The sequence below is a fragment of the Heterocephalus glaber genome, unplaced genomic scaffold (assembly GCF_053883595.1).
Source record: "Heterocephalus glaber isolate CG9 unplaced genomic scaffold, H.glaber_assembly_v1.0 deba00000347, whole genome shotgun sequence".
NCBI lineage: Eukaryota > Metazoa > Chordata > Mammalia > Rodentia > Bathyergidae > Heterocephalus > Heterocephalus glaber.
Window position 1 is genome coordinate 42,672,556 of NW_028258143.1, and position 24,310 is coordinate 42,696,865.

The window sequence follows — 24,310 nt, forward strand, 5'->3', positions numbered from 1 at the left end:
TTTTGGGAATATATATATGTGTATATAAGTATATCTGATATTGGAATGTATATTCTGTATAATAATTTATTTTCTCAAATATTAACATTTTGTGATAGGGTTCCAGCTTCCTATAGACTGTAGATATCTAAATTCTAAGCTTCTCATGAATCCTTCCCAGATCTATAGATCAATAAGGGAGATGGGCCAAAAAAATGTCATAAATCATACCTACAGAGTAACTGGAGAAAGACAGAGTAGAAATTACAGTTTACATGTACATATAGAGATAGACACCTAAGACGAGATCAACAGAATTGACTCAGGAGAGCATACAAAAAGACAGAATCAAATAAAATCTAAATTAAAACAGAAAGGAGGAATACAGAAGTTTCCTTACAGTGATGGAGCACATATCACAGAGTTGAGTTTCAGGAGGAGACTGCCAACACTGAGGAAGAAACTGACAGCAAGTCTGTGACATGAGTCAAAGCACTAGTCACTGGGGAAATAATAGAATGGTCTTAAGAGGTCCACAAGACCCCAGACAGCAAAATCACAAAGGACACTCAGAGAGGTTGGTACCAGAATCCTTGTCAGCAACAGGTAATAAAAGAAAGGAATGGGCCAGTGTCTTCCAAACCACAAGGCAACGCAGTACGGACCAAATGGGTCCTATCCACCTGGGCTGTCTTTCACATGTCAAGAGTGTAGAAAAACGGTGTTGTACATGAAAGAACTCTGAAAATATTTTAGCTTCAAATTTCTTGGAGAAGATAAATTTTGTCTTCAAAGTTATGCATGAGCAACCTTTGACAAAAAAGACTAGTGTAAGCATTGAATACCTTTCACTAATTGAACACCTTATTACAAATAGATGAGAGTGAAATGCTCTGGTAAAAACTGACAAACTGAATGTTAGAATACTAAGGATGTTTAGGGATGCAAAGATAAGCATTGAGAAAAGTACTATTTGTTCTTAAAATTGCATATGGGAAGGGAACTAAAGACATAAATTCATTTTCTTTTGTTCTAAGGAGGGAATCAAAATATAATTTGATGAAAAAGGGGAGGGATTAGGGATATTATATACAATTTTTAGAAGCAATCTACATTCTATAAACTGCAGAATTCTAAGTGTGACATTCTACAAAACTGAGAAAAAATATTTCTTGTAAAATAACCACTAGAAAATAGTGCAAAGTTTATCATTTATCAAAAGAAAAGAGAAATAAAATAAAACAAGAAAAACACAGCAAAAAAGAGGAATATAAAAGTAACATAATGAAATATTTTGAGAATATTTAACATAGAATAGGAAGCTGAACACAGTCCTAAGTTACTTGGGAGACTGAGTCAGTAGGGTTACTTGAGCCCAGAAATTCAAGGCCAGGCCTAGAAGCATAGCCACCCCATCTCCAAGTCAAAAATAAAAAAATCATAATGCAAAACATAAACCAAAAAACCTAACAGAATAAGTTATTAGCAAGAAAAGAATCAATTTTATCACCAAATGTAAGTAGCCATTATCATTATTATCAATTAAGAGAAGTATCATTTTGCTATAAGAACAAAGAAAAATGTAACTTCACACTTTATAAAAAAAGATACAATTAAAACAAAGATGAAAAGTGTAGCTTAAAAATTGAGCAACAAAATGGATAAGAAGATTCGTGTCATGATGTATGATACTGTAGAATTAAGATGGAAAAATTTTAAATAAAACAAAATATCTTCTGAAGATAAAGGCTAATTACGGTAATAATATTAATTATTTGTATGAATATTTATGAAATATGAACATCTATGAAATAAATAACAGCAGTACCAATAATAAAACAATTACAAGAAATATAAGAGAAATAGAAGTATAAAAATAGAAGACTATTGAACACATTTTGATGTTCAAGACATATCTGGAAGACAGTATATATATAGATAAATAGACAACATAATAAGAATCCTAAAAAGATATACAAACTTTTGTTCTTGCATATTCCCTAATATTATCTCATCATGTTCACAAGAAAAATTCATAAAAATTGATCATGATACAAAACAACTTCTAGAAAGTTAGAAAATGAGAATTAATACCCACAGCATTTTATGGCTCAAAGAAAATAAGATCACAAGTTAATAACAAAAATAAGAATTTTGAAAATAATTTTAGTACAAAAATAAGAACTCATAAGTTAAAAACTAGAAAATAAAAGTTTTATATATTTATAAGAATACTGAAAATGTTACATAAACGAGTTTGTGGAATATGGCTTAGCTTACACAGTGTTGAGAGAAAAATATATGGCCTTACAATTGTACATCAAAAAATTCGGAGAATAAAAATATTCATTACAATGGAGAACAGGCAACAAAGTAAGCTTACAAAACTAAATTAATAAAGATGAAAGAAAAAGTTTGGCATTTGAAAACTATAGAATTAGTAAACTAATGCAAATTTAGCTTTTTGGAGAGAATTAGTAATTTTAAATGGAGAATATTAAAAATGAGAAATTTCAAGAAGGAAATAACTAGGAACAGAGGAAATCTTTATTTTTAATTAATTTATTGGTACATTTAAGGTATACAATATAATTACATTCATCATAGGAAATTTGCACCTTTACATAATGTATCTTGGTTCTTAATTTTTCCCCATTCCCCTGGCCTCCCTTAGACCCCTCCATCCCTCCTTATCTACAAAGACTTTGTTTCAATTTTTTCTTTTTCTCATATTAATTCCATTCCCTTCTTTCCTTTCCTCCACCCCTCCCACTTCCCTTTCCCCTTTGCATCTTTTCTTCCTATTTTACATTATCTATTATACTTTTAGTCCTTATTTACACTTTCACTTTCTCTTACTAGAGAAACTATTTGGTATTTACACATGTGTCCTATTTATTTCACTTAAGAGTATTGCCTCAATGTACAACCATTTAGCTATAAATGTCTCTACTTTCTCATTCTTTATGGCTGAGTAATACTCCATTTTATTAAAAAACCCACATTTTCTTTATTCAGTCTCCAGTTGATGGGCACTTGGGCTGCTTCCAAGTTTTAGCTATTACAAATTGTGCTGCTGTGAACATGGGTGAATATATACTACTGTGGTATGATTTTTAGAATTCTTTTGGGAAGATACCCAGCAGGGGAATAGCAGGGTCAAATGGGACTTCCAGACCTAGATCTTTGGGGTATCTCCATACTGATTTCCACAGTGGTTGCACCAGTCTACACTCCCACCAGCAGTGGAGTAGGGTTCCTCTTTCCCCACAGCCCCTCCAGCATTTGTTATTGGTTGAGTTCATGATAGCAGCCATTCTTTCTGGGGTGAGGTGGAATCTCAGTGTTGTTTTCATTTGCATCTCTCGAATGACCAGTGATGTTGAACATTTTTTCATATGTTTATTAGCTATTTCTACTTCTTTGAGAAATGTCTGTTCATTTCAGATGCCAGTTTTTGGACTGGGTCTTTAAATTTTGGAGGTCTGATTTTGTTTAAGTTCTTTATAGATTCTAGATAGTAGATCTTTGTCTGAGAGATAGCTGGTGAAAATTTTTTCCCAGATTGTAGGTTGTCTCTTCACACTGTTGTTGGTTTCGCTTGCTGTACAGAAGCTTTTTAGTAAGAAGAGATTCCACTTGTTGATTGTTTGTGCTAGTTCATGAGCAATTGAAGATTTGGAACAGAGGAAATCTTAAAATTACTATAAAGACTACTTTGGAAAATTCTATTAAAACAGATTTTACAAATCTACATGAAATAATTCTAGGAAAATCAAACGTAACAAAAATAGTATGTTAAGATTGTTAATTGGAATAGAAAACTAGAAAAAGAAATTTGTCAGAGAGCTACTTCACAAATAAACACTAACTACTCAGCCATAAAAAATGAGAAATTACAGACATTTATAGCTAAATGGGTGCATATTGAGGTGATACTCTTAAGTGAAATAAATAGGACACACGTGTAAATACCGAAAGGTTTCTCTAGTGTGAGAAACTGAAAGTGTAAATAAGGACTGAAAGGTATAATAGATAATGTGAGATAGGAAGAAAAGGGGCAAAGGGGAAGGGGAAGTTGGAGGAGTAGGGGAAAAGAAAGAAGGGAATGCAATTAATATGAGAAAATGTAAAAATGGAAACAAAGTCTTTGTAAATAAGGAGGGATGGAGGGGTTGAAGGGAGGGCAGGGGAAGGGGTAAAAATAGGAACCAAGAGAGATTATATAAAGATGCAAATTTCCAATGATGAATGTAATTATATTGTATACCTAAAATGTACCAATAAAATAAAAATTAAAAAATCCACTAACCCTGGAAAATTTCACAGAGCAGTCAAAATAAAATTTTAAAGTCTAGATAATTATTAAGCTACTTAAATAATCCTCCGCATATTTTCCCCATTCCCCTGCCCTCCTTTCAACCCCTCCACCCCTCCCTATTTACAAAGACTTTGTTGCCGTTATTTTCTTTTCTTATATTTATTCCTTTCCCTTCTTTGTTTTCCCCTCCCCTTCCCCCTTCCCTTCCTCTTTGGACATTTTCTTCCTATTTCACATTATCTATCATATATTTTGATCCTTATTTACACTTTCAGTTTCTCACACCAGAGAAATCATTTGGTATTTACATGTGTGTCCTATTTATTTCACTTAAGAATATAGCCTCCATGTGTATCCATTTAGTTATAAATGTCTCTAATTTCTCATTCTTTATGGGTAATACTCCATTTTATAAAAGAAAAAATCTTCTTTATCCAGTCACCAGTTGATGAGCAATCAGGCTGTTTCCAAGTTTTAGCTATTACAAACTTTGCTACTACAAAAATGGGTAGACACATATGCTGTCATGTGATTCTTTTAATTTTGGGGGGAAGATACCCAGCAGGGGAATAGCTGGGTCAAATGGGACCTCTAATCCATACTGATTTCCACAGTGGTTGCACCAGTCTATACTCCCACAAACAGTATGTAAAGGTACAAATTCCCAGTAATGAATCTTATTACATTGCATACCTACGTTGTACCAATAAACTTAATGAATAAAAACATAACATAGAAAATAGAAAAATAGAATAGAAAAATTAGCATAGAAAATCAAGAAGAAATTCTGTTTTTGAAATAATTATCACATTGATCCTAACTAGGGAAAGGCCATATATATCTGCAAAAATTACATACCAATCTTTCTAACAAGTATTGGAAATCTCAAATTAACATTAGATAGGAGAACCCCAATAGCATGCAGCAGAATGAAATATGTCATGTTTAAATGTGACTTCTTTTGGTATTTAAGAATGGTTCTGTGTTAGCAACTTCAACTGTAAAATACTACACAAATAAGAAATGGTGCACTCCTTTCCAGAGATGTTGAAAAAGCATTTTGCAAATTTGTGTACCTGTTGTAATAAATGGCAATATCCTTAAAATTATAAACCACCTAAAACTCAAGCTATATGCCTACATTTGAATGAATAGGAAACACTAATGATTTTTACTCAAATATTAGGGACAAGGCATGACATTGTTCACTATATTTCTTTTTAATGATACATTGGGGGCAATAGCTACAAGTTTACAGAACAAAAACTATTAGATCTATAAAAACTGGAAGAAAAACATGTAAAACAATCTCGATTTCATATGATACTTTAAAAACTCATGAGAGTCAATGAATTAGCAACTGTGAACTGAGACAATTAACTAAGATAAGAATATAAAATTAACAAAAGATCAACTATCTTTATAAATACAAAAATCAATCTGAAGATAGGGAAAAAGGAAGATCCCATTTATAAGAGCAACAACAGAAATGTAAATGCCAAGGAGGAAATTAATCTTATGAGAAAAAATATTAAATATTTCTGAAAGACACAACCTTGGACTTAAAAATGAAAACGCATGCCATATTCTTGAACTAAAGGACTTAACGTCACAATGACAGAAATTCCTTTCATGTTAATTTATGAAGTTAATAGAAAACCAATAAAAATACCAAAAAGATTTTGTTCAAGATTTCAAAAAGCTTTTTCTAAAGTTCATATAGAAATGAGAAACCCCCCTAAGCCTCTAGAAATTAATATCAACCCATACAGGAGAATGTTGTACCAAATAGTAATCGTATATATGAAACAATGTAATTCTAAAGACAATTAGCCAACAGAACAGAAAAAAAAAGAGTGTTGAGATAGATTCAAACAATTAAGGAACTTTAGTGTGTGATAAAGTTTACCATGGGAACATAAATTATTTGGAAAAAGATAGTTTTTAATAAATGATGTTAGAACAACCAGAAAGCCATTGATAAAATAAATGTATACCATGTACTACACATCAAAATAAATTTTAAATGGATCAGAAATCTTAAAAACTATACAATTTCCAAAAAAAGCAAAGTGGATTTACTTATAACCTTGGAGTGGTGAAAGCTTTTCTACTATGACTCAAAAATTCAGGAAAAAAACGAAAGAAAACGTTTAAGTACCTATATTACCAAAGCAAACAAACCACATAACAAAGAAAAACTTTCTATAACAAAAATCATGAAAAAATAAGACAAATTATCTTACGGGAAGCTATTTGCCACTTGTTTTACTAATTGACATAAAAATGATATAGAACAGGGCTGGGGATTTAGCTCAGTGATGCTGCCGCCTGCTCACAAATGTGAGGTCCTGAGGTTGATCCCAGGTACAAAAACAAAACAAACAAACAACAACAACAACAACTATATATATATATATATATATATATATATATATATATATAACAAAATATGTAAAGAAATGAACATTTAGCGGGCCATGGTATCACACCTCTGTAATACCAACACTCAGGAAGTGGAGACAGTAGGATTGCCCAGAGTTCAAGCCTGGGATGCATAGTACATTCAAGGCTGGCCTGAACTATGTAGGGAGATCCTGTCTAAAGAAAAAAAAAAAAAAAGAAAAAAAAATGAACAATTGTTTACAGAAAAAGAAATGTCTATGGTGATTAAATATATGAACCTCACTAATAAAAAGACAAATATAAACTAAAACTACTTCTCATGTATCTTAATGACAAAAATATAGAAGACTGAGTCACTCTGTTGTCCTAGGTTTGAAGAACAGGAGCACATATTGCTGGTGGTAGTATACAATCATCCCAACTCTATAAAGGGAAATTTGAGAGTATCTGAAAAGACTAGCCATGCATGTCCCCTTTGACCCAGGAATCCCATTCATGGACCCTGAAAAGACTTTTGTCTAGAAAATACATATACTCATATGAATTTATATAGGCATAATTTTCTGATATTACTTTTAACTGCTAAATTTTGGGAACAAATTAAATGTCCATCTATTGGGGATTGGTGAAATAAATTATTTTATATCCAAGTCAAATGACTTCGAAAACAATTGATGCATTTCATAAGGCATCAATGCGTAAGATGCACTATAGCTTTCTGGTATAAAACTATATTTCTCCAAATATAAATATATTTTTTGAGAACTGAACCACAATGAAGAATGGGTTAAAATTACTACAGCAGCAGAGCTTCAAGAGCCTTAAGTAAATGTTGCCTTTTACTTACGGTTTACAGCTTTGACTGGTAATATTGGGTTTACCCTCTCTGGGGAGGCAGCATTTTCCTCATCCGTCACATATTCAAAATTAATGATGAACATCATAGCCACACCCTCTTGATTTTTCACTGGAATTATGTGAGTGTTACAAATGAAAGTAGACCCTAAGGAGGTGAAAAATGAACATTAGGTAAAAAATGTGCCTTCATTTTGAACTATTAGTAATAGTAAATTTAAAATATGCTCTTACAGAATATTCTATCTTAATTGCAGAAATTCAATAAAATAATTTAATTTTTTGCATCATATTTTATTGCATATATATATTTCTTTACATATGAAGAAAGATACATAAATATTTTACAGGCTAATTCAGTTATTGTATTGTGGAAAGACAGAATATGAAATTCTATTAGATTTCACACCGATCCCAGTAACAGTTACTATAGAAAAAAAAGAAATATTCTTTGTGTTTAGAAAAAAACTCTCAGCCTTTCATTATATATTTGTATGAAATATGAACCTATATAAGATATAGGTATAAAAACAATGAGGGTAACTCGTTTTGTATCAACCTGATTTTACCATTAAGCTAATTATGTCTTTTTCCTCCTTCAATTTCTTGGACATAGAATAGTAAACTGTCCATTCTGCCCTGGATATGTTTTAATAATTACACAAAACTGGCATTACCCAAATTACAAAGTTTTGTTTGTTTTTTAAAATTTGTTAGAAAGTAAGAACACATTTTTGTCTATATTATACTGTTAATTTGATCCTTTACTCTCTTCAGCTACCACCATTGATCTTGACATCTTTTAAATCAACTGTCTTTTGAGGGGGATCAATGGCAATATGTTTTTTATTGTAATAATTTTTTAAACATTATAATTTTTGACCTCCTCTTCTATTATTTAAATGCAAAAACTTTTGTAAGGGTTCTTGATCTCTCAGAAAAGAGAATATATTTTTTAATTAGCTAAAATCATTTTGAATCTGGTAGAGAGTAATAGTTCAATGTAGAGGGAGAATTAAGTTAAAAGCAAGGCTGATCTGGCAGGAACTTCAGAAGCTGGGTGTAGGGACATTGGCAGATAACTGAAGAATGCAGTTGGAGCCCCCAGCATTCACAAAAGGCAGCAGATGCTACTATTTCAAAATAATGTCCTTCACATCTGACTATTAAGAAGGAAGCAAGGAAGAGATAAGCTATTCCTTTCTTCTGGCTCCTACTGCCAGAGCCTGTTACCAGTGTCGATAACAAAATCTACTATGGAATCTACTACACTACTCTAGACTGACAACATCATAAAGAACAGCTTTTGAAGGTTGGTTTGGAGAGTTAATCATGACTTGTGAAAATATGTCACTGAGCAAATGTGTTCTATTTGCCAAAGAACTGATTTACAAATACACTTTTAGAACACAGACTGTTAGGGATGACACTGTTAGTTATATTTTGATTTTCAAATATGGATAGCCTACCAAATTTGAAATATTATTCATAACTACTTTCATATTTTATATAAAAGTGGCCCTGGTTTTGAAGCTACTGAAAAATGTGCTTTAATAATGACATACCATACTTTCAATTGTAGCTATATCTTCAATTTATTTAATAAAATAGCAAGAGCACTTGTCATCATTTCCATGGTAACAAACAGGCTGAATTTAGTAAACAGAAAATAAGCAATTTAAGGCTGTTCCATTAGAACTAAATATAGAAGTGCTTCAGGCGAGGCATCACAATACACATTGGTTAAACAGAAAGTCTGAAGAGATTTGAGAAATAGCCATTATGTACTTTCCTAATGAACCAAAATACATATTGATTTTACCACTTAAAATGACATTTCCTGGATCACTTAGAATATCATTATAAATTCACAGATTTGTTGCTTAACAGTTTCAAATCTTTCAATATTTGGGGTATACTGGTGATTGTAAAACAAAACATAAAAAAGATTTTGAAAAATCAATAAATAAAAATGTGAGGATAGATATCTAATAAGTTTGTACTAGCACAGAGTAATTTTTCTTTTCACAATGAAAGGAAAAATCATGTCTTCCAATACAAATGCAAGGTTTAAAAATGTATTATCTAGAATTTAAAATCATAAAATCATAGTGCTTCAGAAAAACAGCTCAGCAGTATGCATTGGATCCATAGCATACTGAATAAGTTTAATTAATCTGATATTTTTGTTCTATGATTATTGTATACTACATGTTTCTATTAAGTAATATATCTCATTTACATTCAGCTGGAAACTCATATTTAGATGCTTTTCTCTGCTAGTTTTGGGATTTAATATCTCTACCAATCTTACATGGCCTCCCAGAAAGCAGACAATGAAAGGAGATATATTGAATTTAGAAGAGAATAGATCATATTTTATAATGCAAAATTATTTTAGGTTGGATAATTCACCACCTCCACATTCTATCAGGATACTACCTTGGAAAATGACATTTGCCTAAGATTCATCATTGTGTGTTCCTGAATTTTTTTCTGAATGGAACACTGGAAGCAAAAGCAATGACAACATAATCCAGGAAATACTAAATTATCAATAAAGAAAAAATAGACACATACAATATATTTAAATAGAAGAACTGAATGAACCTGGAAAAATACTATGTTAAAAATCTATTGTATTCAAATAAAGTTAATGGCATTCGTTTACAATTTATTTTAGAATGTGAAATTTTAAATGTCATTGAACAAGAAAATTCAGAGACATTTGAATAATTATGAAAATTGCTCCTCTATAATTATATCACTTATCTATCAGTAAGGTCAGGAATCCTCTTTTTGAGTTGCTTTGAAGGTGTCTTTTTCCCACTGTATGTGATATATGTTTCCACAGCACCCTGTGTTCCAAAGGAAGAGCATAGAAGCCAGTGTAACTGGGATAGAAAGGTGGTTGTGAGGCAAGAGTTAGACTGGTAGAGTTGGTAAGGTCAAAGTAGAATCAAGAAGCCATACCATGTAGAAGTTTAAAGTATGGATCTGGAACTTTTCTCTCAGCTAAGAGAGAAACTGCACTGTTGCCTCATTTGACTTAAAACTACTCCTCCTATGTGTATGTAAAGAACACTTGATAGGAGAGGAAAGGAAAAGAATGGAGGCAAGGAAAGCACTTAGGAAAATGCCACAATATGATTGGCAAGAAATTCCAGTAGCTTCAACTAGGGTGGTGTGACTGAAGATGCAAGGCGGGTGTGTGTGTGTGTGTGTGTCTGTTTGAGATGTTGTATTAGTCAGCTTTTCCTTCCCTAGATCAAATACCTGACATCCACAATGTTTAGGAGGAAATTGTTTATTTGGCTCATGGTTCAGAAGATTCAGTTTATGGTCATCTGGGTCAAAGGTAGAAATATCATGGTGGAACAAAGCTACTCAGTTCATGGCATCTGAAAGCAGAACAAGAGAACAGCACTAGAGAGGAAAGGGTAGCAAGGACATGAAAGCAGATATAGTCAGACCTCCATGATCCACACAGAGGTGTGCCTTGATAATCCTCTGGGCAGCTCCCAAGCAAATCAAATTGACAATCCAGCTTACATGACACATTCTACCACTTGATAATTTGATACCCAAGCACATCTCTTTAACAATACTTAAATTTCAAATAAACACGAAGTTACAATTCCATCTAACATGATACAATTATTCCACATATAACCAAAACACAATAATCACTTCACCTAAATCTACAGAATCCCAGGATTGCTAAAAAGTCTAAGTCAAGATCTCTTCTGAAACTCAAGACAGATTCTCATCTGTGAACCCCTATAAAAATAAAAAAGAACAAGCTGTATAATTACAATATATAATGACAGAGAATAAATATTTGTATTCCAAAAGAAAGGGAGAAGTGGATAGGAGAGTATAGAAACAAAACAAGACTAAAATCTATGAGGATAAACAGTAAGTATTAGAGCTTCATGTCCACCATCCAGGGAATGTGGTGGTGAGAACTGAGTTCCATAGGATTTGGGTGGCCCCAACCCTATGGCCTGCTGGTTGTACCCAACCCAATCTTTCTCTAGGGCTGGCTTCACTCACAGCTGGCAGTCCCTCAGTAAATTTTCTATGTTCCTGGTATCTCCAACTTCCTGAGGTCTCCAATGCATTTTTAGTTTCATTTTTACAGCTTCATTCACTGGCTTCTCAGGGGTACCTTGCCTGGCCTCCCAAGTCTTCCTTTAAAATCTGTCTAGAAATCTGCATGACTCCACAATTCTTGCATTTTGGATACAGGTAAACCCAGCACCACATGGAGGACACCAAAGTCTTCTCCTAGCTCAAGCAGTAGCTGGGTCTCCTTATACCGTGACTGTTTCAGCCTCTGACTGCCTGGATAGCTAAATGTAGTGAAATGAATCTGGAATAAATAGTTCCATATGTGGCACTTACACAGCAAGGGACTTAGGGCCTTTCTTCTAAAATGAAAGGTTTACTCTTTTGCAACCTTCACCTTTTGATGGGCGGAGCTTATTAGTTCCTGAGATGTCCTCAAGGTATCTTTCTTCTTGTCCATGTACAAAGTACTTGGTTTCTTTTTATAACACAAATCTCTTCTGTAACACAACTTTTAGCCCAAGTTTACATGTAGTTCCTTTTAGGCCAAAATTTAAGTTTTTCAAATGTTGTGTCCTGCTTTTTGCTCACAATTCTCAATATAAATCTAGCTACAAGAAGCCATCAGCAGCTATACCATACTCCGAGTGTTAGTCTACCTCGACATTTCCTCTGCTGGATGAATTATTTTCACATACGTAATATAAATCACCTGCAAAGTCTTAGGACACCAGAAAAATGTAAAAATATTTTTCCAGAGTGTAACATACATGCCTTCTAATCCATTTACTGATAGGAATACAGATAGTAGAAGCCAGGGTCAGAAGGTATAATTTTAGAACAAAGATCCCAATGGCAATGACCCCACTTCTCTGGCACTAATTTTCTGCATGAGTCAGCTTTTGTATTGCTGGGTCAAAACACCCAACTTTCATAACTTTTAGAAGGAAATGGTTTATTTTGTTTATGCTTTCAGAGGGTTCAGTCTATAGTCTTTTGGCTTTAATATTGGAACATCATGGCAAAGGATGTGGCAGAGCAGAACTGAACATTTTATGGCAAGGGAACACAACCAGAGAGGAAGGAGTGAGGGAACACATATAGACCCCCAAGGTTATACTTCCATGACCCACCTAGGCATATCAAAAAAACCCATGCTATATTAATTCCATGGAAAGAAGGAGAATTTATCAAATTGACATGAAGGTAAAGCTGATAGCAAGTCACTGATGGATTGGATAAAATTCAAGATAATGAGAGGCATAAGAGTAAAATACAAATGTAGTGGCTGAAGAACTAGAAGAATGGAGATGCCATTTCTTAAAATGAGGAAGAGTGTGAGAGGAAATGGATTTGGAGACTGTGTAGATCAACATATTTTGAGCATGTTAACTTGGAAATTGCTTTTTAGTACAGAAATTGCTATGAAAGTGAAGATAAAGGCAAAACAGTTGGGTACAGGAGACAGCAGTCTAGTTAGTTTCAGGGATTTCTAGAAGCCAGAAATGTGAATTTGGAAGTTATTAGGGATTGGATTATTTTAAATTCTGGATGATTCTCTTCTTTTTTCCTTTTTAAATTAATTTTATTGGTATATTTTAGGTGTACAATATAATGACATTCATCATTGGATATTTGCACCTTTACATAATCTCTTTTGGTTCCTATTTTTCCCCATTCCCCTGCCCTTCCTTCAACCCCTCCATCCCTCCCTATTTACAAAGATTTTGTTTCCATTTTTTCATTTTCTCATATTAATTCCATTCCCTTCTTTCCTTTCCCCTACTCCTCCCACTTCTCCTTCCCCTTTGCCCCCTTTCTTCCTATTTCAAATTATCTATTATACCTTTTAGTCATTATTTACACTTTCAGTTTCTCATACTAGAGAAACTACTTGGTATTTACATGTGTTTCCTATTTATTTCATTTAAGTGTATCACCTCAATGTGCATCCATCTAGCAATAAATTTCTCATTTTCTAATTTCTCAGTTTTTATGGCTGAGTAGTACTCCATTTTATTTTTAAAAACCCCACATTTTCTTTATCCAGTCTCCAGCTGATGGGAAATTGAGTTGCTTCCAAGTTTTAGTTACCACAAATTGTGCTGGCATGAACATGGGTGCACATGTATCACTGTGGTATGATTCTTTTAATTCTTTGGGGATGATACCCAGCAGGAGAATAGCTGAGTAAAATGGGACTTCCAATTGCAGTTCTTTGAGGTATCTCCATACTGATTTCCACAGTGGTTGCACCAGTCTGCACTCCCACCAGCAGTGGAGTAGGGTTCCTCTTTCCCCACAGCCCCTCTAGCATTTGTTATTGGTTGAGTTCATGATAGCAGCCATTCTTTCTGGAGTGAGGTGGAATCTCAGTGTTGTTTTCATTTGCATCTCTTGAATGACCAGTGACGTTGAACATTTTTTCATATGTTTATTTGCTATTTCTACTTCTTTGTCTGAGAAATGTCTGTTCATTTCAGATGTCCAGTTTTGGATTATGTCTTAATTGGGGAGGTCTGATTTTTTTAAGTTCCTTATAGATTCTAGATAGTAGACCTTTGTCTGAGGGACAGCTGGTGAAAATTTTTTCCCAGATTGTAGGTTGTCTCTTCATAGTGTTGGTAGTTTCACTTGCTGTACAGAAGTTTTTTAGTAAGAAGAGATCCCACTTGTTGATTGTTTATGCTAGTTCACGGGCAACTGAGGTTTGGTTCATAAAATCTTTTCCTACACCAATGTCTTCAAGAGTTCTACCTAATCTCTGTGCCAGCTGGTTCAGCATTTCTGTTTTAATTTTTAGATCTTTAATTCATTTTGATTTTAGTTTCATGCCTGGTGAGAGAGATGGGTCTAGTTTTAATCTTTGGCAAATTGAAACCCAATTTTTCCAGCACCATTTATTAAAGAGTCTATCTTTCCTCCAGTGAGGGTGTTTGGCTCCTTTGTAAAATATGAGGTGGCTGAGTGTGTCTGGAGTTGCTGCTGTATCTTGTAAATGTTCCACTGGCCCTTAGGTCTGTTTCTCTGCCAATATCATGCTCTTTTTATCACAGTAACTTTGAGGTATGGTTTCAAGTTGGGGATTGTGATACCCCCTGCCATGTCTCTGTTACCGAGAATTGCTCATGCTATTCTAGACCTATTCTAGGTCTCTTCTTGTTCCAAATGAATTTTTGCATTGTTTTCTCAAGGTCCATGAAGTAGGCTGCTTGAATTTCAATTGGGATTGCATTGAATCTATATAGCAGTTTTGGAAGTATGGGCATTTTCACTATGTTGATTCTTCCTACCCAGGAGCAAGGGATGTCTTTCCATTTTCTGATATCATATTCAGTCTCTCTTCTCAGAGTACTATAGTTTTCAGAGTAGAGGTTTTTAATTTCTTTATCCCCTGATGGATTCATTCTGCTGGGCTTCTTGGGGTTGTGATCCACATTGTTTTTTCCTAGGATATTGTCTAAAACTTTTTGGAGTGCTTTTCATGAAGTTCCTAAGTGCTCTTTGTCATGGAAGTATCTTATTTCTCCATCCATTTTGAAAGATAGTTTTGCAGGGTACATCAATCTGGGTTGGAGGCTGTTTTCCTTTAGGGCATGAAATACGTCACTCCAAGCTCTTCTTGCCTTGAAGGTTTGCGTTGGGAAGTCTGCTGTGATTCTGATGGGCTTTCCTTTGTATGTGATTTGTTTCTTTTCTCTCACTGCTTGTAGAATTTTGTTCTTCTGTTGGGTTTCTGGAATCTTAACAATTATATGCCTATGCGTATATTTTTTTTGATCCAAGCTAGTTGGAGTCCTACATGCCTCACTTATCTGTACTTCAAGTTCTGTTCCCCTTCTTGGGATGCTTTCCGCCACCACTTCGTGAATAGTTTTTTTATGTCTTCTGGACTCTCCTCTGTTTCTTCACTGACTCCGATCAGTCTTATGTTTTTTATCTTTGCATCGTCTAACAGCTGCTGGATTTATTTCTCATAGTCCCTTACTATTTTAAAGAAATTTTTCTTTTCCTGGTCACTAACTGCAATCTTATTTTCTATATCTGAAATTCTGTCCTCACATTGTTTCATTCTGCTGTGTAAACTTTCAATGGAGTTTTTAATCTTCTGAAAATCTGTTTGCATCTGTTTTATGGATTCTGTTTCCTATGTTGGGATTCCATCATGTTCCTCATCTCTTCTATTGTTTTTAATCTGTGTCCTCTCTGGATTTATTAATCATGTCTTGCACTATGGGCACAGTCTCTGCTGTTATCTGAGAAATTGTTTCTGATTTCATTTTTTTCTTGATCTTGTTTTGTTGCCAGTTCAGGGAGTCTAGGTGGTTGAGTATTAATTGTTCCATCTTGTTTCCCTTTGGGGATCTGGAAGTCTGGTTTTTAGACTCATGTACATGTCTTATCATTTCAAACAGAGAGTGTGCTGCTGGCACCCTCAAGGCTCACCTCCCAGGTGCTGGGGCAGCTCTGCTCCTCTGTGTTGGGGATGGTGGTATGAGGGCTTGGAAGACTTACCTCCTCCTTGACCCTGGGGGCAGCTCTGCCCCTTTGCACTTGGGGTACTTGTGTGGTGGCCTGGAAGGCTCCTGAGAGATATTCTTAAAAGTAGCATTTATTTATCTTCACATTCTTATGTCCAATGTCATCACCAGCAGTGGCAGAAAGAAAATCTGGATGATTCTTAAGGAATAAATAAAGATGTAGAAGTTTGGGACCTGATACCTGAGGAACTGCAAATAAAAGAGAATACCCATAAAAACTCGCAAAAGTTTTAGAAAAACACAAAGTGAAGTGGAAGGAAAATCATGATTGTGATGTACCAGGAACTAAGAGAAGGAAGTATTTAAAAATATGGGCATGATAAATTGTATGATCTTGCTTCTGATCACTATAACAACTATAAAAAGGAAACCATGAGTAACTTCTTCAAGAGAAGTTTGGTAGAAAAGTGGTTAGGAAACTGGAATGCATTCAAGAGTGAACTAGAGCAAAGGAAGTAGAACATAATTATAGAAAAGAATTTTAAAGTGCTTGATTAAATAGTTAAACTGAAATATGGGAATGTACCCAAAGAAATTTTTTGTTTTTTTTTAGGTACTGGGGCTCGAACTCAGGTCCTTTCGCTTGTGCAGCAGGCAGCAAAACCACTGAGCTAAACCCCTGGCTCCATCAAAGAAGATTTTAAACTTGTGGGATCTTGTTCACTGAGTTACAGAGATATATAATAAATATATATAAATATATAATAAATATATTTAATATATAATGAAATATAATATAATATATATATAAGTTTTTCAAATAACTCCTTTTCAAATTTTGTTTGCATAAAGGCTGAAGAAATGAAAAATTCCATTCCAAGACACAGTAATTTTGTTTGCTTTTTCCCCCTGTATCAGTCAGTTCCATGCTCACTAGAGGAACAGATTTAATATATTTACATACATATGGATTTACCAATGTCTTGATTACTTTTCTCATTACTGAGACAAAATACTTGACACCCAAAGTTAAAGAAGGAAAATTGCATTGTAGTTCACAGTTTGTAAAGGTTTCAGTTTATAGTCCGCTGGCTTCAAGGTAAAGTGACATGGCAGAGGGGAATCACAGAACAGGTAGGCAGAAGGCACCAAGCAGCAAGCCACAAGCAACCACACCAGATCTCTTTATGTACTTTATATTCTATCAAGGCTTCAGGCCCTTAGGGCAGGTAGCACTCACATGCAGGAAGGCCTTCCTATTATCCACTTTCAGAGCTATGCCAAACCAATTTTTGGACTAATTTAACAATCGCACACTCTTGATGTCAACATCACACACTTAATCCCAGGATCATACATTCTAGATCCAGCCACCTCAGAAAAAATCAACCTATAACTGCATGAAGCTTTAGGGAGACAAAAAGACACAAGCTATAACAACAAGGTAGGCTTACAATGGCCACCTGCAGAGTTAGATGTGGAAAAAGGCAAAAGGGCCTTCTGAGCACTGGAGATCTGAAGAATCCAGTCAAAAGTTGAAGGGCTGACTCTCATTGCAAAGTCCTATGTGAGCCCATATTAAGAAGGGGCAGAGTCTGCAGTTGGAAGGCTGAAGAGTCTGTGCTAAGGCTACAGAGACTGTGCTGCAAGGCTGAAAAAGCTGCACTGCAAGCCTGGATATTGATGTCCAGGGCAATGGTGAAGACTGGAGCTTTTCTGAAGAAACAGAAGTGAGACTTCCTTTTTTCTTTCCCATTTTATTCTTTTCAGGCTACAAGCCTATTGGTTGCAGCCATCCACACCCAGGGTAGGTCTTCCTTCTTCAGTAAGTCCATTATTCAGACACATCCAGAAATATGCTGAACCAATCAGCTGGGCATTTCTTACTCAAGTTTTCATCACAGTTAACTTTCATATTCCCTTTAGACAAGTGCCATTTACTTCAGCACTAACTGATTGTCCAACTACATAGTATCTGTGCAAAATACCATATACAGTTTGTTCATTAAGAGGATAAGCTCTCTACTCAGACTATCTGAATCTGAATCTTGGTTGTTCCATTCTTTGTTGGCTTAGTAAACCTCCAGATATTTGCTAAAAGTCAAAGTACCTTAGTTTCCTCAACTGTACACTGGGATTAATCCCTACTTGATAGAATTGTTTTGGGGATCAAATGATATAGTATCTGTGTGATAGGGTATTAGAATAGGAGATTTTCTTTTTTAATGATATAATAGTATAATAGATAACAGGAAACTAAAGTGAAAATAAATTTCTTCTATCTGAAACCTGTAGATTTACAAAGGAAAGTGACAGAACCTTTATATGAAGGATGTAAAACAGCTTGGGAGGAGAGAGGAGAGCGGTGTAAAGGAAATAAGAAGAGATTTCTTTGGAGAAGCCTGACAATTTCTATGAGTTTCTTTGCCTCTCACCTTAGGAGCTTCTATCTTTTAAGGCCAGGATAATGAGAGAACCTTTAAGGATCCACTTGAGATCTTTGAAATGTGTTCCCTGAAGTTGAGACACAGTGTATAGGTATTTGAAAGATAATTTGAATGCACAGAAGGTAGGTGGTGGGAGTGGGACCTCAATCCTATGGTTGTAGGGATGGAGAATGTAAGCCCTCTGTGCTTTTTCAGCAGAGCCAGACACATTGTAAATGGAACAGACCTATGCTTGTGTCAGCTGAGGACTGTGTAATGGGTAATATCATCAATTTGACCTGATTAAGAGTTTCCTAGAAGATGAGTAAAGCATACTTCTGGACTTGACTGTGGGGAGTTTCCAGAGATGATATTCCATAGGCCAGCAAGTTCTGAGGGGAAGACCTCCCTTGATTGTGGACAGCACCATGGAACAGGCTTCCAGCCTAGAGGAAATGAAAGGGGGAAAGAAATTGGCCTGTGCTTGCAAGCTTGATCCCGTTTGTGCAGGTATATCTTTTGCTACTGCCATTTTGTGTTCGTTTCACTGTCCAGTGTCTTCAGATTTTCCGTGCAGGATGACACCAGCAACTTTCTAGGGAGCTACCAGGCCTTCAGCCTTGGACTATTGCTGCATCTTTGATCCCTTTTGTTCTGAGGCTTCCAGCTTTTTGGACTGAGCAGTTATTGGATCTTCTGTCTCTCTAGTTTACAGAAGGCCATTGTAGAGTATCCTACCCCTAATCCTTCATGTCTATCTAATAAATCCCTTGCATAATTTTATCTGTCTATCTATCTATCTATCTATCTATCTATCTATCTATCTATCTATCTATGTTAATTCCACCAGAGAAGCATAACCATTACAAACTATTTGGTTACTTTCCTGGACCCATTCATTAGACCAAGCAACATCACGAGATCAAGGGTGAGTGGACTTCAGAGGAAGAGCCAGTGGGTAAGCTACCTGCTGATGCAGACCAAGAAAGGAATGATCAAAGAACCCTGGTATAGAGAGATAGAGGGATAGAATCTCAGCAGATATTCTAAAGAGCCCACCAAGTATCTAGTTGTGACAGTGTCAGTTCTGACCAATGTAGACCAGAGAGAGCCAACAGGCTAGCAAGGTAAGAAATGCCCTGCTCCATCATCTTCCTTCTCCCTCACTTTCTACCTGGAGGAGAGAAAATAGCAAGCAGTATTTCAAGAGCTAGGACAGAGCAGAAGGTTACAGTCCACTGTTGACTGCAGTGGACCTGAAGCAAGCTGTAAGTTGTGGCTTTAGTACTGAGACTATCTTTACAACAGAAAGTTACCAGAAGTCTATTAACTGAGAGTGACCCAACAAAGGAAACATCTGCCAACTCCTCAGCCAGAGATAGGCAATTAATCCCTACGAGTAAAGTTCATGAGTTGGTGTAAAGTAAGGTACATTTTGATCACAGCATAAGCTTTACACTATTCAATAGAATTCATACACGTGAAGCTTAGAACAAGATTTTGTATAGAGAAAAACTCACAAATGTGAGCTATTTTATTTTGTCTATTGTTGGAGGGTCTCCAGAGGGCAAGGTAACTCCTAAGACTCAGTATGTAATTTCTTACCATTATTGGAATCACAAATCACAGTGTTTATTCATCTTTTGGGGCACCAAGCAGAGATTATTCTTCTGTGACATGATCAGTTTAGTGAATGCCTGGGAGGTTTTATTCCTTTTCTTCTAGTAGTCTGGGAAGTCTTTGAAGATTAAAAAATATTGTTACAGACCTGTTCTAGGACAAAAACAAAACACAGACACCTCAGCATACAATGGCTTCATTCAAGAAATGCTGGGGTTCATCTTGAATAGAAAGACCTGATAGAAAACCAAAAGGAAATGCTTCACTTCCTAGAAGGAGAAAATTACTGAGTCCCAGGTGGAGGCACATGTGGGAAACAATCAAATGTTGTACTTTGTTTTTCTGGATATAATATTTATTTTGATTTCTTGTTTCAGTACTTCTTCAATCTTCCACTTCTCTCTTGGAGGAGAAACACTATAGACTCTCTTCAAGGTTGGAGGTTTATGAGAAATATTAATTTTTCAAGTAATTTATTACCACTCACAATATAATGTTTAAAGGAGGGGTCAAGTGATAAAAATACTTAATCTATCATAGAATGTACCTTGGCTTCAATAAGAAGAAATACTTTGGACACATGGATAAGACCTTCTGGACATCCCTCATTTCACATCTTACAAGTAACTGTCTCCTAATGCCAATATTGCCATTGGATAATTTGTGACCTAAAGAATGGGAGAACACCAAAAAGAAGTCCCAGAAGAGGACTAGGAGAAATTTCGGATGGAAAAGTTGATCTGACATAGTTTAGCCATATATACATTTCTAACATGTTATCGTACTCCTAATGAGAAAAGTAAACATGAAGGAACTTCACTGTGCATTCATAATCCACTTTCAGAATTCATCACATTTGCAGAATAACAGAGCAGTGAGTATTCCATTTTACATTATGTTCATAACTAGGCTATAAATTGCAAAGATGAGACACTATCAACCTATGCGCATAGGGTTCATCACATAATGGGAACTCAACAAATATTTACTGAATTAATAATGACTTTCTTTACTTTTTCCTGAAAGTGAGATGATTCATAGAAAGCTGTCCACAGGAGGGGACCTTTGAGCCAAACGAGACCAGAATTTGCAACTGTTGTGGCCAATATATTGTTGTCTTAAAACTGAAAGTGTAATTAAGGATTAAAATGATTAAAATGAATAATTGATAATTTGAAACAGGAAGGAAAGGTCCAAAGGGGTAAGGGTGGTGGGAGGGGAAGGGAAAAGGAAAGAAGGGAAAGGAAAAATTATGAGAAAAGAAAAAATAAATAGGGAAGGCTGGAGGGAGTTAAGGTCGCAAAGGTAATGGGGATAAAATAAGAACCAAGATAAATCATATACAGGTACAAGCACCCAATGATAAATGTAAACGTATTGTGCACCTAAAATGTACCAATAAAAGAATTTAAGGAAAAAAAAAAGGTGGACTTCAGAGTCAGAGTAATATGGGTTCTAATTTTGACAAATTATTTAGTTTTTCTGTGTCCTGGCTTCCTTCTCTATGGATTCAGACAATAGTACTTATCTTTGAACATTTGAGTAAAAATTAGTGGATACCAATGCTAAGTTGCAGTAGAACCTCAATGCATGGTACCCAGCTCATGAAAATGGAATATTTTAATATGATATGGTATGTATTGAAAGAGGATATGTCCAAAGAGTTATTCTTATAAGCTGAGAAATGCTGTACCTACATTTTTAAAGGTGAGTGGCAATATATCAGATAAGAAACATTTGTACAATTTAAACTACATTTTAACAACTGATTATTCAGAACCTGCTGTGTGCCAAGTGCTGTTCTAAGCACTAGGAGTTCCATGGGGAACAAAACAGACTCAAATCCCTGCCATCTTGCGTTTACAATCTAGTGGAGGTGAAGACAAAATAAATATATAAGATCTATAGTCGATTCAATAGTGATGGTATCATAGAATGCAAGAAGAAAAAAAAAGACAGGAAATAGCGCATGACAGGAGTAATTGAAAGCTTGTGACTTTTAGTAGAATGGGAAGGGCTTTGTAGAGGAGGTTAAATTTTGGTGAAGAACTGAGGAAAATGACGACTGAGTCATAAGGATATCTTGGGAAAGGGTTAACAACACATGTAAAGGCTCTGTGACAGACCGAACTATGTGTCCCCAGAATTCACATGCTGTAACGCAAATCTCTCATGTAACTATCTAGGACTTTTCGGGAAGTAAATAATACTAAATTAGGTCACAAGTTTGAACCCCAATTCAATTGTCTTTGATCTTATAAGAAGGGGAAGAGATACCAGGACAGAGGAAAGACAATGTGAGGACAGTATAAAAGTGGATATTTCCAAGCTAGGAAGGGAGGCTTCCTTAGAAAGCAACCCTGCCAGCTTGATTTTGGACACCCAGATTTCCATAAGTAGGAGAAAATAAACTTTTGATATTTAAGCCACAGAACCTGTGGCATTGTGTTAGGTCAACCTAAGCAGACTGCAACAGGCTTGAGACTAGGGGATGCCAAGGCAAGCGCCCCCCTGTGGCTGAAACAGATTAAACAGAGGAACTCAAAGGAATGAGATCCAGGGAGGAGAAGAAACAGCAAGGGGTTGGGAGGGCAACAAAAAAGGCAGTGTCTTGCGGACACTGTAATAATGACTTGGACTTAGAAAGTTGCTAAATGTATTGAGCAGGGAATTGACAGCCTCTAATGATATTTTCACAGATAGTTTTTCTCTGTAAAGGCATGGACATGAAATACTCATGTTAGTTAGTTAAGTAACCTGGCTTTCACAGACCAAGAGTACTTTAGAATATGTAGTTTTAAGTGTGTAGTCATCGATGAGCTTGAATGATAGACATCTTGTCCTCACAAGATTGAATGGACTGAAAATTCAGTCTTCTGGTTTTAGGTACATGGCAAGTTGCTCCAAGCATGGGGGTCCTATCTTTCAAGGAAGTATTTTAGTGTACAGAGCACTTAGACATGGACTATTTTAGGTACTAGTGATGTCTCAGAAAATAGAAATGCATTCACAATACAGGAGTTATTAGGGTTACATAGAAGCCATCATTATAATAATGCTAAGCTGGAATAAAATTGGCCGTGAATTTGATGAAACATTCGGTCTAAAGGAACAATCTTAACATAATAGTCACATGCAGAGAGATTTAACATATAATCACCAATATAATTAAATCATAGCAATCACAAACAAATTTAGATAGTTGATGTAGTCAATGGAATAACATAGAACTAGAATTAACCTTTCAAAATTTCTAGGAAATATTGTATATATTGCCTGCCATTTAAAAATGAACTAATCTAATTTATATGAAGTTGATTATCATATTCATTTTTGTTGTGTGGTAATATTAACAAGTGTTGAAGATGTCAACAGCACCAATTATTTATCTTTCATTATATATTATTTTAAAATATTTAAGAGGTTCTGAAAATGGTAAGTCAGTGCATTTATCTCTTTTCTGTGATTGGAATAGAATGTATGGGTTCAATTTCTGTATTACATGAAAACCCTGAATCCTATGATCTGCAAATCAGATGTACTCTAAGAAATTTTTTCTTCCTTCTTTTCTTTTTTTTTGTAGGGAATACCCTGAGTATTAAATTCTTCTCATTTCTTTCTGGTATTTTTGGGCATTTCTGCAGCACTCCTGCCATAAGCAGAATTTCCTTCTCCTGCTACCTGGGGAAGAAGGGAATGTTTACTTTCAGAGCACAGTATTTCATTTGGTCCATTCAGTCTTATAGTGGTTCATAACCATTTCTATCTGCCTTCCATTCTATCAATTTGGCGGTTTCAAAGAATAAGGGTTTTCTACTCTGCTCTCTACATCTTTAAAAATTATTACCATCAACACTATTACAACCACATAATCAAATCATGTCTTTTACTTTCTGAATATGTTCTATGTACTAGCATTTCCAAAATTTGTTCGTTTCTCAAATTTTACTTTAGGTGAGGTGTGGACAAAACTAAAGTAAATGTCTAAATTTTTTCTAAAGTTATTACAGTAAAAGACACAATTACCATTAATTCCCCTTCTCACTTTGAATACACTTATCCATCATTCTTACCACTTTCTGAAGGAGTTATGAGTTCTCCATTGTGAGTATCTTTAGATGTCCTGTCCAAGCTCCCTCAATAATCTGATT

At 35.1% G+C, this 24,310-nt stretch overlaps 1 protein-coding gene across 8 annotated transcripts in view; it reads right to left on the bottom strand.

Moving 5' to 3' along the window:
• Kcnh7 (potassium voltage-gated channel subfamily H member 7) overlaps nucleotides 1-24,310 on the bottom strand; it is a 475,266-nt gene that overhangs the window by 159,267 nt on the left and 291,689 nt on the right. For all 8 annotated transcript variants that reach the window (XM_004835849.4, XM_004835847.4, XM_004835848.4 and 5 more), the window contains exon 3: nucleotides 7,554-7,709. In XM_004835849.4, coding sequence (XP_004835906.1) covers nucleotides 7,554-7,709 — 156 coding nt within the window. The remainder of the gene's footprint in view (nucleotides 1-7,553; nucleotides 7,710-24,310) is intronic.